Below are 20,180 nucleotides of genomic sequence, written 5' to 3'. Positions count from 1 at the left end.
GAGTGCAGTTCAATCAAACACTGCAGTGTGACATGTGAAGCTGCACCCCAAGATGGTGCCAGAGTTTCAGTTAAACCAGTTGCTGTGTCCTTCTGAAATGTGTGAGCACTTTTTAAGGATGAGCAAAGGAGACAACTTCCTGTGATCTTACTTTCTGCATGGATGAAACCAGTGCGCCAAGACTCTTTCATTCTCCCAGTGTCGGGGGCCACTTTGCCTAAACTGGTCCACAGCCCATCCTGAGGCATTCCTGGTGTCCAGTGCTGCTGATCTCCCAAGGCCTGCCATAATGGGGTTCAGGCAGTGTAGTTTATTCTGAGCTAACCAAGCTCTCAAAATCTGCCAACATGAAACAGTGTGCAACATGTTAAAGCAAGAGCTAGTCTTGGTTGATAGATTCCGAGATGAATTTGAAAGATAACTCCTCTAATATATTTGACAAGAACACACAGTGCCTTCCATCCCACTAGTCTAAGAAATTACTGCCTGGGGATAACATAGAAACATAATTGGTGAAACTTTGTAACAGTAATTTCTTTAAAATTACTCAGGTGTGGGCATGCTAACAGCATAGAGCATTGGCTTTGCTTACTTTGAGTCATGAGGGGGGAATGTAACTCTCCTAATATTTGTGTTATCATGTGGGACCACATAGAGGAAGAAGTGTGGCTCTAGTGAACAGTTTTGTTAAAATTTAAAATGATAATTTTATTCTCAAATGTGCCTTGCTTTCAGCACGAACTTGAGATGTGTCTAAAATAAGATTTTGTTGAAATTTTCTTAGTATTTGTCATCTTTCTTACTCAAAGTGCAGAACTGTCAAGCTTTCATAGCATCATAGAATCCTAGAATGGTTTGGAAGGAACCTTGAAGATCATCTTGTTCCAACCACCTGCCATGGGCAGGGACAGCCCTCACTAGGCCAGTTTCCTTGGAGCCCCATCCAACCTGGCCCTCAACATTTGTAAGGGTGGAGTATCCATGCAGTTACTACAGTCCTGCACATAAACCTTCTTTGAAGAAATAATCTGCTAATCCAGGCCAAATTAATAAATTGGTTATGATTGCACATCTGAACATGTTTTTATTGATCGGTTACTTTGGCCAGCTATTGCTGCCTCCAGAGATTATGGTATCTGTGTGACATTTGGCCTGGGGCACTGTTTCATAACCTGCCTTACACTTTGCAATAGTGATAGGCAAGAACTGAGAAAAAAGGACTTCTGGTGTTTGTAGCAAGGGAACAATCTTTCTTTTCCTCTTAAGTAGAATGGCACCTAAACTAGATGATTTAAAATTAAGTTTAATCACTGATTTACTCCTGCTGTTCTCTGCTTCTCTAATGTAAGCCAATATTAATTAGGTAATACACACAGACTACTATGCTGGGATACCAGGGAATCGGGTTGTAAATGTCAGGTGATTTCTTGAGTGATTTAAATTACACATTTTTGTAACTAAAAGTGACGTGAACAAGAGTGTTAATGTAAAGATATGGGACATCACAAGAATGAATCAAGTTGTGTAAAAGCCATCTTAACAAATCAGAAAAGTGAAGTTGAAGATTTGATTTTATTAAAGCAAAAAACTGAAGGTTCCACAAGAGTCTTAATGGTTCTTGAAGAATATATGCTGACTAGCTCAGTAGTAAGCATTTCTGTGTGTCTGATTCTTCTGTTCGTAGTCTTTTACTGGAAAATGCCAAAACACTTCACAAAGTCAATGAATATTATCTTTCTTTTGAGTTGTATCCAGTTGCTCTTAATGAAAGGGATATACTAGCAGTTTCCTGAAATGCAGTGTTATTTAGGAAAGAGTTTTAAAAATAACTTCAGATACCATATAGGAAATGAAAGTCATTTGTCTCACCAAGGTAACCATCACAGAATAAATTAATTACAATGAATCAGTTTCTTTTTCTTTATGACTATGGCATTAAACAGATCTTCATAGTACCATGTATCTCATTTGTCATGTTACTGAAACCACTTTGCTGTCTGTGATAGTAACATTAATTGAATTTGACAAAAGTTTTAATTATTCCCATTTATTATGCATTTTTTCAATATAGAAAAGATACATACTGAACTGGAGACGTTCCTTGTGGGAGCTTAGTCTACACAAAAGTGGCTTCATAAGCATTATTTCCAATAGTACAGATGACTGTCATGGAGGCTGAAAGTATGTGTTCAGTGTGATGGAAAGTTACTTCACCTTGTATGTGCTTCCAATGAAAATGGGAACAAACTGGGGCATAGCAGATCTGTCCTTACAGCAGCTTCTCTGTAAGCCTGGGACAGAAGTGAAGCTGTCATATGCATTTCTTGGAGGGAGGAGCAGCACAGTCTTTCAGGCACAAAGGAGTGGCCAGGAAAATGCCAGAGTTGGTTACAGAGCTCTCCTGAATAATGCGCTGTGTTCCCTCACAGAGGAGTGTTATTAGATTATAATTTTCCTTAATGCAGAACAATAATTTTAACCAAAAATTTGAGTTGGGGGTCCATTATCGAGGTGAATTTTTGTCATACAGACAAGCAAACTTGAACAAATTTCTCAGAGCACCTGCTGGGGAAAATTCAAGTGTCCTTTCTGCAATTCACTTCATGCAGAAAAGAGCCTTTCCATAATTGGTGGGAACACATTTCATGAGTTTCTCCCATTTCATTGGTAATACAGATAAGAACATTTTAACATGGGCTAGCTGAAGTACTGTGATTAAGTGAAATCTCAGCAGCACTGCTTACAAGGATAGCAAGTCTGTTGTGGCTTTGAAGTCAGCATGTTTGTTTATATGTGATGAATAATAATCAAGAAGAACAGTTTCTAGTGAGGAGTTATCCTTTCTTGGGGGGATAACTTCTATTTCAGGGTAGCCTGCTATGGGAGGGATCTAAAAGAATTAAGTTTTAAATAACAGAAGTCAGATTAGCTGCTCTAGTAACCTACATTTAGGGATAGCATGTTCATTTGAAGTTAATTTGAGCAGGCAGATGATCACTTTTATTTAGAATTAGTAAATAACGTGCTATTTATTATCTCTCTCTTTCTTAGAAGGTGTTGTGTGAAGTGGTGAATCACAGCTCTGAAATCTGAGCCTGATCCTAGCTACGTGCTGGATATGTAATTTACCTTTCCTAATGTTGTTTTAATACCAAAGACAGAATTAAGAGAGCTGCAAGGAAGTATTTTTATTTCCTTGTTGCAGAGTATTGCTCTCGTATTTTTAAAATAGCTTGCATTTTTGTGATATTAAGTCCGTTTACATGGAAATCGATATTCTGAGGTCACGTATTGATTGAAGACTACTTTGGATCAAGTATTCATGAGCTTCAAAAAAAGAAGTTAATAAATAGAATCTGTTTTTCTGACTGGTCCAATATCTTTGTTGTAAATTATTATGTATTGAAGTGAACAGATAAAGATTTAATTGTGTTCTTACTTCTAAAGGGTCAAAAAGGTTGTACAAGTACATACTCTTAAATGTTTCTTAGTGTCATCCACCTTATTATGATGGAAAAATATTCCATGATGCAAGCTGGAACCTTATTTTATTCCTTTGAACTCCACCTTGGTTGAACACCTCAGAGGAGCTACTGTTTTAATGGATTGATTTATTTATTCATTTATTCATTCACATAGTGCTGAGCTTGGGCCAGGATTTTTGTTAGTATTTTTTTTCAGTCTGTCTTGAGCACCTCTTTTGAGAGCACTTGTAATCAGATGAATTATACTGTGTCAGAATGTTAAAAAATTAAAACCTAGACTTCTAACTTTCTCTCATCATCCTACAAAATATAGAAATAGATGTGTGGTTGCAGTGAATCACATTTTGTGCCTTACTCAGTTCACGTGGCTTAACAGCTGATTCATACAGAAAAGCTGTCTAATCCTGCACTGGGTGACAGGAGACATGCCAGGAAAACGGTCCTGGTACAGTCAGAATACCATCTTCTCTGGGGAGCCCTATGGCCTGTTAAATCAACGATTTGAAACTATGGGTATATTGATTTACTTTAATTTCTAGATTGCTTGAACTTGTATTTTGTGAAAGGAGTGTCAGTGTTCTCTAGGTTATCCTCTTTCAGCAGGGCTTTGCACTAGATGATCTCCAGAGGTATTTTCCAACCTAAACAAATTCTGTATGTTTGGGGAAAGGAAATGAGGATTTGTTATGAAAGTGTAAACTAGAAGGCTCTCAAAAGCCTAAGAGCAAATGAGTGATTATTTTAATTGTTCGAGTAGAAGGACTTGTAATGCTTTTGTTTTCAGAAAGATTGAAGAGGGGCAGGGACCTTTCCCCATACCTTAGAGGCCTGAAGTCACAAGCCATATTTAGTAAATACTTGTACTGCACATTTCAAAGCTTCTGGAGGAAGCTTTTAACTTTTGTTAGACTAGAGATGAAAAAACGGAACCTGCCAAAAACCTAAAGCCAAACAGCATCTCCCTAAAACAGCACTTCCTTTGAGTTGTAAAATATGATGGAATTTTTCAGTTTCTGTGTCTACATTCATGGTCTGTCAGATGTGAAAAATCTCCTTCTAAGTACTGGCTATCAGAATTTTGTTTTCCTTTTTTTTGTCCAAAGGGCTTGGCTATTGTGTATGTGCAGACCTGTAGGACAAAGTATATGCTTGCACGGCATTTTTTGTTGGAAATATGAGACCCATAACCAAATGTCGTTACTGGGTGATAGGATGAGGTGAAAAGCTCAGTGAAAATGAAAAATTTTGTTAAACAATCCCCTTCTTGGTTCCATAGCATAGCTATGTGAAATAATAGTGGTGCTGTTTCTGATCAAATTTGGGAAAAACTTTAGATTTTCTGGATGGTGACTGTGTTGTGTTTGTTTGCAACATTCAGAAGTAACCTGCTAGCAGAGATGAATATCAGTTAAGAATTCAAGTGATTTGTCAAGCATATGAGAGGAGCTAATGTTTCACAGCTTCTTGCTCAAAACTGTGAACACATAGAAGCCAGTGCCCACTGCTAACATAGGCAACAGTTTTTAGTGATTTCAGTTTGGTGAGCATAATACAGGGTGTCTCAATGGTTCACAATATAACTGAATATTTTAAATTTATAAAAATGTTTCAGAAGTAACTATAGATTATATACTTATAGATTTAATATCTTTAATATTTAATATTTTCTGCAGCTATACAGAGGTGTGAATGTACATACAAAAGCAATTGGGCTGCTTTAGGCTAATGAGTTACCACTTGTCATCTCTGACTGCTCTACTTCCAAAGTAGAGTGTGTTCAAAAGGTCTTTGATTTAATGTTTTTCATTATATATATGTATGTGCTTGTATGTTTAGGAAAAAAAAAAATCCAACCTTAAAAAGAAGTCAAAAGTACCAAACATATTTACAAATATGTATGAAATTGTGAGTGAGCTTTGCTGTTCTGTTTTGTTTGTTTGTTTGTTTTTTTAATTGGTCTTATTCTTCATTGTGCAGAACTGTATTAATTAGGCTCTGAATAGGGTCATAGTGGTCAGTAAGGAAGACAGTGATTATTGGAGTCCTGTAACTCCAGCAGTCAGATTGACTGTTCTTGTTCATGCTGGGTGAGTTCAGAAGCTTAATTTATCTGTTAGCACCATCACTCCTATGCCAGTAACATAACACCTATCCTTTATGTAATCCTTCCCTTGCTGCAGCCAGCTGATAAAAAGCCAAAAAGAACAACTTTTGGTGAAACTTGATGTATGTTAAAGTAGGGGAAGGAAAGAGAAATATGTTAAAAACAGTAGAAGAGAATTAAAATGTGTTCGGTGTGCAGGAAATAGTTATTTAAAATTAAAAATATGAATTAAAAAATTATGCACTGTCCTTTGTAATTTGGATGAGAGAAATGGGTTGGTAGAATCTGGGTCAGACAATTTCGAGATTTAAGTCTTTCATGATGGAATTACAAAAGCAATCATAATTGGGCACTAAAACTTCCATATTTCAAAATATTTATAAGGTGCTCCAGTATTTGTACTGTATGGGGACTGTCTTTCAATTTGAACATAAGCAAAGTAATTCAAGCAGATCACCTAGTTTTGTTAGCTAACTGTGTCCTATTGAACCAAGCCAGTGCCTGGAACGTGTTACTTTCAGGCCATGGGGCTGTTACAGCTACAACACATTAAGGTAAACAATGAAAAAAGTAACTAAATCTCATATTCTGAGAACACCAGTGTCATATATGAAATAACTGCTATGGCATTTGTTGCATTAAGTCTGCAGCACGTTTCATGTGCTGCAGGAAGAAGTTGAGCAGGGGGTTCTGCACAGTGGGTTCCACCCCCCTTTTTCAAAGCGAGCGCTGTCTCCTTCAGCGCCGTGCAGGGCAGCGGGCAGCGCGTCAGCTGACTCAAGTATTAGTTTCATGGTCCAGGAGGAAATGAAGCGTTTGATTCCAAAAGTTTTCACTTCTTCGGTGTAATGGTAAGCATATTGGTGCTGGTTTGGACATTTTTTTAGCATGATGTTATATTAAAGAAGTGAATCTGTATTCCTTGGAGTGTTTGCTGCAGGTGTCTGTTCGATTAGACAGTTTGGGGAGCTAAGGAAAACCAATGCCAGCTCCTCCTCTGTTGACCTTTTTGAGGGAGGAGGAGGGGGAGTCAAGAGTGGTATAGGCATAAAGTGACAAATTATTACAACTACATATCTTTGTCCATATTACTCTCCTGCTTGGTTCTTGCTAAATGATTAAATTTAAACTGGTAAATTTACTGATCAGAAGATGTCTTCTGAAGTTTGATATTGCTAAGTCATCCTCAGTTAAGTATGCAGCGTAAAGGTTTATATTTAGCACTTCAGTGCAGCAATACAATTAGGAATAGAACATTGCTTTCTTTCTCACTTGACTGCAAATAATTAAAATTTAGAGTTAGCATATAAATCATTGCTTCAGTGTATGATTTTTCAAGTATGTTTTTCTGACAGTGAATTAAACAAGCTAATCTGACTGAATGAATCAGTATTCTTTTTTTCATAATATTTGCTTGTGCTTTAGCAATATATATTCACATTTCTCAGCAATTTTTGGACTTTAAATCAGGAGAGATGAGAAACTCTTAGATCTTGGAAAAACAAAATCTTTATACCACCAGGATGACACAGCAAGTCAAATGCTTTTCTGTGCATTTCTGTAACGTGATATTTGATCAGTTGCCTTTGGAGAGAATACATGTCCCATAACTTATGCACAATAAGACCATGTTAAACTCAGAAGATGAGATAATTTCTTGGGGGTTTATGTAAGTTTCTCCAAGTACAAGTGGAACTAGACTTCCAGCAATGATGGAATTGATATTTTGGAGACTGTGCATGGGATACAATAAGCTGCATGGTCCTCCATTATTACCACTCCCCTGTAGGGTGATGTCAGGGGACCTCTTGTATCTTCCTCACTAGTTCCAGGTTGCTGTGTTCAGCTGTGATTCCAGCTCTGTTTGCTGTTATGGAAAGTGTGAAGTGCAGTCCCCAAGCACAATTCCTGACCATTGAATAATGACAATACAAATATCCACACAGTACCCACCTCACCTAGTTTTCCTTCCAACAGGAATGGTCATTTCAGGCTTTAAGTCAGTGTTTAGTATTTCACTGACTGGAGGTCAAATTTTATTCCATTGGAATGACAAGAGGTTTTCCTCTGTGGGTAATATATTGGACTGTTTTGTGTGTATTGTTTATTTTAAGTATTTCAATATTTATGTGGAGGAATGTAGGAGGAAAATGGAGGCTTACAGGAATATGAAGAAGGTGTTTATTTTTCCCTCTCCTCTCCTATGCTGTTAATAACACAATATTTCAAAAGAAAAAAGTACCTAGTCATTTTAAATTGGCAAGACTATGGGATGGGTTTTGCATACAGATACAGTGGAAGCATTTCCTCTCCCTCTCTGTCACATATGTGAGTACACCTTCCTATACCTCCTTTCCACCTCCATGCCTGATTTTCTGTATCCTTTTAACAGGCCCATTCCCAAAGGTATAAATTGTGCAGCCGAAAGGATCAGGCCTAGCTTTTTGAAATGCATCTTAGTGATCAGTGGGTCTGTCCTGAGACTCTGGCTAAATCTGCAGCAACACCATGCAGTAAATGTGACATGCTGTGTTTGCAAAGCTTTGGATATCCAATGATGCAACAATGTGACCTGTAGTTTGAAACCTCTGTGTGAATGTATCTTCGTGTCCCATGGAATCATTTTGACCTCTAACTAATGTATTTATAGGATTGGATTTATACTAGGAATGATTTTTGTTGATGTTTCATGTGTAGTTACTGTGCAAAACGAACAGTATGTTTGCTAAGATATGTTTACTGTATTGGTATATTTGTATGACATTAAAATTATTTTTAGTAAGTTATGTTTTCTGTTTTTCTTTTCTTTTTTTTCCCACGTGGTTTTGTTGTCGTGCAGAGTTCTGGGATTGAAACGTTAGTGGAGGAGCTTTGCTCCAAACTGAAAGACCTTCAGAGTAAGCAAGGTGAGAAAAAAAAAAATGTTTAAACTTCTGAGGCCATGTATTGTATTTATCAATTCTGCAACATTCTGAGACAGTGTGGGTGTGAGGGAGCAGGCTGTTTTTCAGTAGCTTTTAGTACAGGCCATGCAATTTTAAAATACATTTGAATAATTTCATTCAAATAATTTAAGTAATTTTGTATTGGTATGCTTTATTTACTAAGAAATAGCCAGTCACAAATAGAGCTTTCTTCATGAAAAGCTATAACTATTCATATCCAGCTGTGCCTGCTTTTTTAGTAAATATTCCAAATTCAGCATCCCCCCTCCCTACCAAAAGTAACGAAAATAAAGTAGGCTTGATTCTATTCCTTTTTTGTATTGATGCTTGCAAAGAGCAGGTTTGTCTCAAAATAATTATGTGGAAACTATTTGTGTGAAAAGCATTCAAATAACTACCACTACATAAATTTTTTGGGCTATAGGGGAATGATAATGGGCACTTTATGATGTCAAGCTTAGGGGGGAGGGAGCATAATGTAAAGTTGTGTTGTCTCCAGTGAAAATTCATCACAAATAAATGTTTGCTCAGGCACACAGCAGTAGCCTTGGACAGTTAGAGTCATCAAAAAATTAATATGCTTATTATGTACTATAAGTAGCTGTAAATAAGAGAAACATTTACCTGCTTAAAGCATGGTTTTAGCTGTTTCCATTCCCTGTTTTTGTTTTTAAACAGTAATCCTTAGTCAGCTCTTAGTATTTCATAATGCTGTGAATTTCTTCCTGAGCCAAGATGATTTAGAGCATTTATTTTGAAAAAAATAAAATAAAAAAATAGTATGTCTCACTTTTTTTTTTAATTTAAAGTTTTGAATATAAAGAATTAGAAAATCTTCAGTCACCTCTTACACAGTAAATATGCCTTTACATCCACTTACAGCTCAAAAATTACTACAAGCATATTTCCTTTCAGTGAAACACATGAGAACTTAGATGTGGCCAAGGATAAAAACATTTAGTTAAATAGCTGATTTTTGAGAAATAGTTTTTGTGACTGTAGCAATGCAAGAATGAGAGAAGGATTTGAATACGGAACAATTAAACATTCAGTAGGAATCTTCCCAGTGGGGCATTGCTAGCCATGAGGTTGCATGGAGCTGCTGGCCAGTCATGTTTGGTCAGATTTGCAGGACTGGACAACTGTGAAAAACTTGAATCTTCGGTAGTAATTTGTTATTTCTTAATGTTACTTACAGTGTTGTGTGGAAATTTTACTACTATTACAGTTATACATCCTGTTGCTTTTTGTTAAATACTGTTATAAAGTACACTGGCTTTTTTTGAATTTTTCTGTTAAGCATTTGGAATTTTCTTCCAAAACAGAGGAGAAGATTCACAAAAAGTTAGAAGGCTCTTTGACTCCTGAGACTGATTTATCTCCCACAGCAAAGGATCAAGTAGAAATGTATGCATTTTTTTTTCTTATTATTATCTGGAATGCTTTTCTCTTTTTATTCCCATATTTTAACACAAATGAAGTTAACTTAGGTAGAAATGTGGAGTTTAGTGGATATTAAGATATACATTACTTTTCATGCCATCTTCTTTTGTTAATCTTGTATATTTAAATATAAGCACTTGGTACCATGGGCTAGTTTAATTTCTGTCAAAGCCCAGACTGTTTATTTGACTATATACAGAACTCAAACCATACTTTATTTTAGTTTCCTGAAGACTGAGTCAAAGACACAAAAACCTTTAAAACAATTAATTGACATGTAGATTTACAAGGAGGGTATAATCCGTTTCCTGGATTCAGATCTCACTGTGTTCTATTGCAAAAATGGCAAACAAACTCTTATAACCTTTAAACTCTTGATAACCAAAGTGATCTCCTAGTTAGTAAGTACCTGAGTGCAGTGTTACTGAACTACCCAGGGAGTTTCGTCATTGACCTCTCCTGGAGGTATAACTGCTTCTGTATCTTTTAATAGTAGCAACAGCCTAGTAGATATATTACTAAATGGATGATCAATCTTCAGGAAACTGATTGTGCCAATGTGCATTTCATTTAACTGTCTTCTAAAAATTTTGAATAAGTTTTCATTGATATATATGTGATTCAGTAAAAATCTGTCTACCACCAAACACTACTGTAAATGTTGCAGAAAACCGTATTTTAATCTCATACCTCTTGTATAAAGCTGTTAAGCATCTTAAACTACTAAAAAAAAAACCCACCTTTTTAAATAGCTTTTTCTTAGTAGCTGCATGATCAAACTATGTAGAACTGGACAGGTAGTGTCTCATTTCATAAACTGAAATTCAGGACTGAACTAACTGAAATTCAGGACTTCCTCATTTATAATCTAAATCAAACATTTAAGAAGACTGTAGTGAATTACCACATTATCTAATAAACCTGGAGCCACTTTTGTAAGCATCTACAATTTCTCTCTACAGTTATGTTTAATGGTCTCTGAAAAGGAAATTGTTTTACTTGTATGCAGTATATTTCTAAACATATATTAATATATGCACTTTTAAAGCTCATTTTAATTTTCCCTTTGATATCATTCAGTTAGTGCAGTGAGTGGCATGTGCATATGTACTGCAAACTAGATTTTTAGCAATTAGTCTGGTAGTGCTTTGCTGTGTTTTTAGTAATGCTTTCTAATCTTAATGCTTATCTGAAGTTCTGCAATCCACATGTCCCTTTTGTTTTGCTTTCAGGTACTATGAAGCATTTCCTCCTCTTTCTGAAAAACCAGTTTGCCTGCAGGAAATTATGACTGTATGGAATAAATCCAAAGTATGCTCTTACTCTAGCTCCTCATCTTCATCCACTGTTCCACCAACTAGCACGGATACATCTTCTCCAAAGGATTGCAATAGTGAAAGTGAAGTAACTAAAGACAGAAGTAATAAAGTATCTGCCACTGTACAGGAAAGAACCCAGCAGAAGAAGAGTAAAAACGAGAAAGAAAACAAGTTTAGTAACAACACCATTGAAGAAAAGCCTGTTTTGTACAAAAAGCAAGTCCGACATAAGTCTGAAGGAAAGATGCGTCCCCGCTCCTGGTCATCGGGATCCAGTGAGGCTGGCTCAAGTTCTAGTGGTAATCAAGGTGAATACAAGGCATCAATGAAATGTATTAAAGTAAGACACAAAACAAGAGAGGTTCGGAGTAAAAAAGGGCGGAATGGGCAGAGCAGGCTGTCAGTGAAATCTGCTGAAAAGGTTGATAGAAAAGTCCACAGCGGAAACAGCAGCAGCAGCAGCAGCGGGTCCATCAAACAACTGTGCAAAAGAGGTAAAAGGCCATTAAAAGAAATTGGAAGAAAAGAAGCTGGCGGTAGTGATGGAAAAGATTTGTATTTAGACAGTAGAAATGAAAAGGAATATAAAGAAGAGCCCTTGTGGTATACGGAGCCGATTACGGAGTACTTTGTTCCTCTTAGCAGAAAAAGCAAGCTGGAGACTACGTACCGCAACAGAGAAGATATATGTGGAGTAACATCAGAGGCTGTAGAAGAGTTGTCTGAATCAGTGCATGGTCTTTGTATTAGCAACAATAATACTCATAAAACATACCTCGCAGCAGGTACTTTCATCGATGGTCACTTTGTAGAAATGCCTGCAGTTCTAAATGAGGATATTGACCTCGCTGGGACCTCAATATGTTCTCAACCAGAGGACGACAAGTATTTAGATGATGTTCATCTGTCAGAACTAACGCACTTCTATGAAGTGGATATTGATCAATCCATGTTGGATCCTGGTGCCTCAGATACGATGCAAGGGGAGAGTCGGATTTTAAATATGATTCGACAGAAGAGTAAAGAAAAAACTGATTTTGAGGCAGAATGTTGCATAGTGTTAGATGGAATGGAGTTGCAAGGGGAAAGTGCAATATGGACTGATTCGACCAGCTCTGTTGGTGCTGAAGGGTGGTTCTTGCAAGATCTTAGTAATTTAGCTCAATTTTGGGAGTGCTGTTCATCTTCTAGTTCTGGTGATGCAGATGGGGAAAGTTTTGGAGGAGATTCTCCGATCAGATTCTCCCCCATCCTAGACAGCACAATGCTTAATTCACACATGCTTGCTGGCAATCAAGAGCTCTTTTCAGATATTAATGAAGGGTCTGGTATAAACTCTTGTTTTTCAGTGTTTGAAGTGCAATGCAGTAACTCTGTTTTACCATTTTCTTTTGAAACACTCAACTTGGGAAATGAAAATGCAGATTCTAGTAGCACTGCTAATATTCTTGGGAAAACACAGTCTAGATTGCTAATATGGACCAAAAATAGTGCCTTTGATGAAAATGAACACTGTTCTAATCTTTCAACAAGAACCTGTAGTCCATGGTCACACTCGGAAGAAACACGTTCAGACAATGAGACTATAAATATTCCATATGAAGAATCCACGCAATTTAATGCAGAAGATATTAATTATGTAGTTCCTAGAGTGTCTTCGAATTATGTAGATGAAGAAATTCTAGATTTTCTGCCAGAAGAAACCTGCCAGCAACAAGCTAGAAGTTTAGGAGAAATGCCCGCTTTGATTTTCAAAAAGAAATCTAAGCTAGAATCTGTCTGTGGTATTCAGCTAGAACAAAAAGCAGAAAGTAAAGACTATGAAACTACACAAGGGTGTAGGGAAAGCAGTCCACATGGAGATGGCTACAGCTCAGGGGTTATTAAAGATATTTGGACAAATATGACAGACAGAAATTCTGCAGCAATGGTAGAAATAGAAGGAATAGAAGATGAATTGTTTTCAACTGATGTAAATAACTATTGCTGCTGTTTGGATACAGAAGCAAAAGTTGAAACCCTCCAGGAACCCAATAAAGCAGTGCAAAGATCAGAGTATCACCTTTGGGAAGGTCAAAAGGAGAATATAGAGAAGAGAGCCTTTGTCTCAAATGATTTATCAAAAGTAGATGGTGGTGACTATACCACACCATCAAAACCCTGGGATGCTAACCAGGATAAAGAAAACTCATTTATACTTGGTGGTGTGTATGGAGAGCTTAAAACATTTAACAGTGATGGAGAATGGGCAGTGGTGCCACCTGGTCACTCAAAGGGGAGCTTACTGCAATGTGCAGCTTCCGATGTGGTGACAATAGCTGGTACAGATGTTTTTATGACTCCAGGTAATAGCTTTGCCCCTGGCCACAGGCAATTATGGAGGCCATTTGTATCATTTGAACAGAACGAGCAATCAAAGAGCGGAGATAATGGATTAAATAAGGGTTTTTCTTTTATCTTCCATGAAGACTTACTGGGAGCTTGTGGTAACTTTCAAGTCGAAGAACCGGGGCTTGAATACTCATTCTCTTCCTTTGACCTGAACAATCCATTTTCACAAGTTCTTCATGTAGAGTGTTCGTTTGAGCCAGAAGGAATTGCATCTTTCAGCCCTAGTTTTAAACCTAAGTCTATTCTGTGCTCTGATTCAGACAGTGAGGTTTTACACCCCAGGATATGTGGTGTTGATCGAACGCAGTACAGGGCTATACGGATTTCTCCGAGGACTCACTTTCGCCCAATTTCTGCATCTGAACTTTCTCCAGGTGGTGGAAGCGAGTCAGAATTTGAGTCAGAAAAAGATGAGGGAGGTATTGCTGTCCCTCCCCAAGTAGATGTATTTGAGGATCCACAGGCAGATCTCAAACCTCTGGAAGAAGATGCAGAAAAAGAAGGGCATTATTATGGAAAATCAGAGCTTGAATCTGGAAAATTCCTTCCCAGATTAAAAAAGTCTGGAATGGAGAAGAGTGCACAGACATCATTGGATTCCCAAGAAGAATCGGCTGGGATGTTGCCAGTAGGAAACCAAGATCCCTGTTTAGAATGCAGTATGAAAGAATCTCTAGAAGGGAGAGTGGTGGAGAGCTCTAAAGTAAACTGCAGAATAGTGGAGCCACGTGAGGAGACTGGCAGGTTTTGCAGTTGTAAAGCAGGGTGTCATTTCCCCACGTACGAGGATAATCCTGTTTCTTCAGGAGAGCATGAAGAGGTATGTGGATATATAAAATTACAGAATTTGCAGCTGGCAGCTGATAACCAGCAGTTTGTCATGTGACAGTTCAGTTTAAATGTTTGTGATTGTATAGATCTCTAGAAAATACAGTTTTGTAGAGAAACTGGAGGTTCCATCTGAACATAAGAATAAACTTGCTTATTGTAAGGGGGACCGAGTGCTGGTGCTGGTTGCCCAGGAAGGCTGTAGAGTCTCCATCCTTGGAGATTTCAAAAGACATGTGGACAAGGTCCTGGGCAGCCTGCTCTACTGGGCCCAGCTTGAGCAGAGGGAGTTGGATGTGATGACCTCCAGAGTTCCTTTTGAACCTCAGTCGTTCTGTGATTCTGTGAAAAATTAGCCATCTTCAGGTATTTTGGTGTCATCTTGCATACCTTTAGAAATATATGCATGTGTACACTCATGTGACTTTAAAAATCTGTTTACCTTAGGTTTTTAGGTTATCTGATTTACATATAAAATGTTAAGATGTGCATAAATTTTGATGAATGAAATATTACTGATTTTTATTCAAACATATTTTAAAATTCTGAAGAAAAAGATCTGAAGTCATTCTTTTCAATATAGTTTCTTCCAAGTAGAAGAATTTGGAGTTGAACTACTGGATGTAAACTTCAGCAAAGAAAGACTTTTAAAAAGGCTTAATTGTCTGGAAATTAAAGCATCCTCTTTTCAGAATATAGCCAAAAAGAAATAAAACGTGGATGCAAAATATCCGGCACTACCACAGTACCGTAAGAAAGCCTCGGCATAACTATGGGTTAAGCTCAGAGGTTTCTTTCTGGTAATTGTAGCCATAAGTTAAATAATAATCAAGATAAAAAATCCTTTCTAGTCAAAAGTACCCTGAGTTTTTCTTGCTATGAGCTCCCTCTGTTCTTGAGTAGAACATTTAACTATCAAAATAAATTAGATGTGTGACCAGCCCAGAGATACTGTCTGGATAGGTATAAGTTACATCTTACATTTTCTTTTCCTTGCATTGTACATTTTCTTTTCCTCTTCAGCCTCCTCTTGCACATACTCAGCAGTTGTAGTATTTACATTCGGAGGAAGTTTTTCCATTTTCAACTGAAGAGTTGCACCCAGCTTGTGTTGTGCAATTGCATATTTCTCAATTATAAGTTTGAAACACTAACTCATACATAGGCAACCTTTCTCTTGCTAAAACTAAAGCTCACCTTTTTTGTTTAACAAAATCAGATTTCTTATTTTCCTTCTTCCTTATTTGTTTCTTCTCTCATCCTCCTTTAAATTAATTGCTTCTTTCCCCATCATCAGTAAGTTGGTATCTGCTGCTTGCACAAAGAGAATCAAGTTTGTGACTTTTCCAGACCCTTTCTAGACATCTTGGTTCCTGCAGCTCTGTTAAGTTAACAGAGAAGAAGTGGCTTCAAAAATCTTTACTGGAGTCTTAGAAGTTTCTATATTTGTGCCAGGCCTTGCAGAAAGAGTCATCAAAAACCTTAATGAACTTAGACTGTAAATCAGGACAGGTTCTGGAATTGCCTTTTACCAGGAGTAAGTGAAATCTAACTTCATCATGCAGTAGGGCATAATGAATGAACGAGTGATTATACAGTTATTTGTGACAGCAAGAACCTGAAGCTCCTTCCAGCCATTCTCAGATCTTCTTTCTGGGTGTGTAGTGCTCTGTGAGGCTGCTTATTCTCATCTTCACTTCAACCACTTATCCATTCAAGAAAGCAGTGAGTGGCTGGTATATACAGTGGTACCATAGCTTATGGTAGCTCTGAGGCTTGTAAAAGGTCTTTTGGTAGTGAACAGTGCTCAGAAAGCTCTGGTATTTCATTTTATTTGAGTTCCTTTGTGCAAAGAGGAAAACTTACTGCTTCCCTTGCTCAGGTCACATGATTTTGTAGGCATTTTCATAGCTTCAAAGTGCTAAACCACTGAGAAGTACCAAGGGCCAACAACCCTCTCAGCAGTCTAGACTCCAGTTTGGTTTGCAATTAAGCTCTTCCTGGAGGGGCTTGGGGAGCTTGATTGCCACCTGAGCTCAGACATCCTGGGTTAACTTGTCCCCCTCTATCTACCATGTCTCAAGAAGGTGTGTGCACACTTCAGGCTTTTCTAAGCACCAGTAGGTGGAGTCTGAAGGTAATTGGCTTTTGGGCTCAAGAGCATTTATTTAAATTTCTTACTGTGCTTAAATGTCTCTAAAAGATGTGTGTGAGCTTTTTTCTTTTTAAGAGTGATATTATTTATTTTCATGAGCATTAAGATAGTCTAGGATAAACTTTTTTCATGGACACCCCACACATACATGCATGGGGGAAAAGCAGGCACTATGGTCTGGACTGATTAGTATAGACCAGTATTTTTAAATTATTTTCTTAAATGAAATGGTCTGTGTTTCTATGCTTGACTTTGGACAGAAATTAAAGTCATTGTTTAACTCAGTCATCTAACGTAAAGTTCGAGTTGTGTTCTTAGGTACCTCCACTATTTTTGCATAAATAATGGATGTGAAAATACTAATATAAACCACAGTGTAATAGTAACACATCCTGTTTTGCATCACTTAAACTTGAGTTATATATGTGCTGTGGAAGCACACATCTCTGAATACCTCCTATTTATGAACAAGACTGTAGGAGAATCTGGTTCACTTTCCTCCCTCTTACCTTCTGTATTAGAGCACTTCTTTTAGAATTACAGTATATTTTGCAGCAGGAATTTCTGCAGAATTTTTTTCAAACATGGATGATATTTATATATTTGGCCATAAGATTAAAAAAAAACTAAAATTAAACCAACAACAAAATGAAACCAACAAAACAATTTTTAAAAAGAAGTCCAAACCAAACAACCTCTACAAAAAACCACCAGCACATGCCACCCAAACAACTACATAAAACCCCACAAACACAGCCCTTGCCCCCCCCACAGTACAGTCCTTTTTCTTCTGAGTAAATGCTCCTACTGTTTAGCTGTGGAGTTGTGGGTAAGTACACAATCTGCACCAGTTAATGGCCTGTGAATATACCAACACTGCATCTCCTGTCAACAAATTTTACATGGGCTCCAGTCCAGCAGGTGTGCTCAAAGAATGCTCATACTGTTGGGTCCTTAAGATAAATAAAAGGATCTCTGAGGTTTTAAGGTGTGAACATGCCTGAGGCACTGGTTTTGGGGACGAGGAAATCTGTGTTTGTGTATCTCATGACTGAATTTGCCTTGAGATTTTGGGGTTCTGTGCTGGACTGGAGTAATGCAGTAGAACCTCTTTAGAAAGGGCTGTCAAGGGAGGAAGGGAAGAGGGATGCTTTATAAACATTGGTTCTGAGGTCAGCAGTGCAGAAGGTAAGCTGTCATAAATCCAGGTAGTGGTAAGAGGAAGACAAAATGTGGAGGTGTCTACTGTGTGCCTTAAAATCTGGGATATCAAATGGGAAAAGACCATGTAGTGTCATCCACATACAAAGCAAAGACTGACTGTAAATAGTGAGTAATTCGGGGGCTACCTAAGACAGGACTGGGCCAGATAGTCCTTGGCAAGTGGTTATTGTGACAGGTGATGAAAACACTTACAAATACTCTTAAGCTCTAACCTTCTAATTATGAGAACGTTATTTTGCAAAGATACTGAAGGGCTTTTATGAAAAAGGACTATAAAAAGATAGAGTTCGCAATAACAGTTTAAAAACCTCAAGGTTTAAACAAAGCAAACAAAAAATATTTGGTATACCAGGAAGTTCTAGAAGTAAATCAGAAACAGAAAGATGACAGAAAGATATTTGATAAACGGAGCTAACAAGCTTGGAAAGCTATGAAAATGTAATATCCAAATTAGTGATTAGTGCATCTATTGTCATTCTTAATGGAAATACAGGTGTTACACTGTTTCAGTTAGTCACTGCAGTATTAACCTGTGTATCATGAAGAGCAGCAACTAATTTGAGAAAAGCTTGCTAGAATACTTGTTTGAGAACACTTGGAAGATAGAAAATATACAAAAAGCAAATCTCGTTTTTAAAGAGGAAAATGGAACTCAGGGAAAATGGAACTAATGACCCTCTTAAATTGTACATTGCTAAACTGTATTTTAAACTGTAAATGGCTCAAATGTGTGAGTAACAGGAAATGTCCAAGTATTAGTTTAGGAGAAAGACTGCACTCTCAAAATAAGTCAGTGACTTACTGAAGGACAACAGAGATGATTATTTTTTCTAGTATGTGCCATGTTTATGAGAATCCCTGATAATAACAAACTGGGAATGTCTGCAGTTACAGTGGAAGACCGGATTAGAATCAAAAAGTTGTTAAATCTGAACAGCATCTGAAACATAAAATGCAATCCTGCAGGGACAACTAAAATTTCTACAGAAAATTGTAACCCTGTTTGTACAAACATTATGGGAGGAGTGACAGATGAGGAAGAGACGTGAAACAAAAGCATCTTCAAATACATCAGAGTTGAGTGTAAATCAGGAATACACTGCAAAAGACAACAACATGGAGATCCATGGACAGGAATACCCTCCTGAAAAAAGTTGCTCTGCTGGAGTATCAGGCTCCTTGTATCAGGAAAGATGTCTTGAGGAGAAAACACAAAGGTCACTACTTAAGAAAACAGAGTGAAAGAACTGGGGGTGTTTTTTCTTAAATAAGAGTGACTCTGAGCAGAGGCAGCAGTTTTGCAGAAGCCATGTTCATAGTTAGAGGAGGTAAGGGAAACACTGTGTTCTCGGTAGGCTCTGGTAAACACAAAAGAATTTGATGTGATGCCCTTAAATCACACTAAGGAAAATTGAAGAATAAGAATTGTAACCAGACAAGGAGCATACTGTAAGGCTCAATTATTTTTTAGGGAAGCAGTGGTAATTCTACTTTGATGAGACTGAACATAGGAATAGTGCATTGTTGTTGATTCCAGCTTTGTGCAAGAGTAGAGGTTACATTATCTCATAGAGTCCTTTCCACATATATTTTCAGTAAAATTCAACAATGAGGTTACTGCCAAATAGGTTTTAAGACTATAAAGTCTGGACTCCACTCCCTTTGTTCATTTGTGACTGGCTTCTTGAGCCAAGTGTATCTTCACTGGGTGGCTGATGAAGTAAAATTAGGATCTGATCTTTTGGAATGGGAGTCAACGGGTTCACTGCTGCTTTGGCTTCTGAATTATTCATGTGGTGTATTCTTCCTGATAGTAAGGGTTTGCAGGTTCAAAGAAATACTTGCCTACAGATTACTATGATTTTTTTCAGTCAGTTGTAACAGTTCTGATAATATTCATTCAGACCATACTGAGGCTTTAGTGCTTATTCTGTTCACATTCTTCAAGCCTCTAGTTGCCCTTGTCAGCCATGATCCCTGTTAGCAAGCGTTCTGAAGCAGTACAGCTAGTCAGTGATTTGGTGTTTCCAAATTAGTGTCTAATAGTCTGGGAGATGCCTCAGTTACCCTATGCCTAGCTTTAAAACCAGAAAGGAAACCCATCAATCTTCTCTCCCAACCTGCAGCAAAACTGGGAGTGAAACAGCATTGTAGCTGCTTTTGCCTTGCTGTCTATGAGTTTAACTTAAGAATAAAGTAAAATAAATATGAATAGTTTCAGAGAGGAGAGACTTCCAGTCACGATATTTAATATCAGAACCATTCTAAATAATTGCCATTTGGATG

At 37.5% G+C, this 20,180-nt stretch overlaps 1 protein-coding gene across 4 annotated transcripts in view; it reads left to right on the top strand.

Annotated features, from left to right (window-relative positions):
• The window catches only part of KIAA0232 (KIAA0232 ortholog), a 62,503-nt gene that overhangs the window by 34,621 nt on the left and 7,702 nt on the right, over positions 1-20,180 (top strand). For all 4 annotated transcript variants that reach the window (XM_030270692.4, XM_030270691.4, XM_030270690.4 and 1 more), the window contains 3 exons: positions 8,429-8,495; positions 9,860-9,941; positions 11,210-14,507. In XM_030270692.4, coding sequence (XP_030126552.4) covers positions 8,429-8,495; positions 9,860-9,941; positions 11,210-14,507 — 3,447 coding nt within the window. The remainder of the gene's footprint in view (positions 1-8,428; positions 8,496-9,859; positions 9,942-11,209; positions 14,508-20,180) is intronic.

Source organism: Taeniopygia guttata, chromosome 4 (genome assembly GCF_048771995.1).
Source record: "Taeniopygia guttata chromosome 4, bTaeGut7.mat, whole genome shotgun sequence".
Taxonomy (NCBI): Eukaryota; Metazoa; Chordata; class Aves; order Passeriformes; family Estrildidae; genus Taeniopygia; species Taeniopygia guttata.
This window is presented reverse-complemented; position numbering and strand designations above follow the sequence as displayed.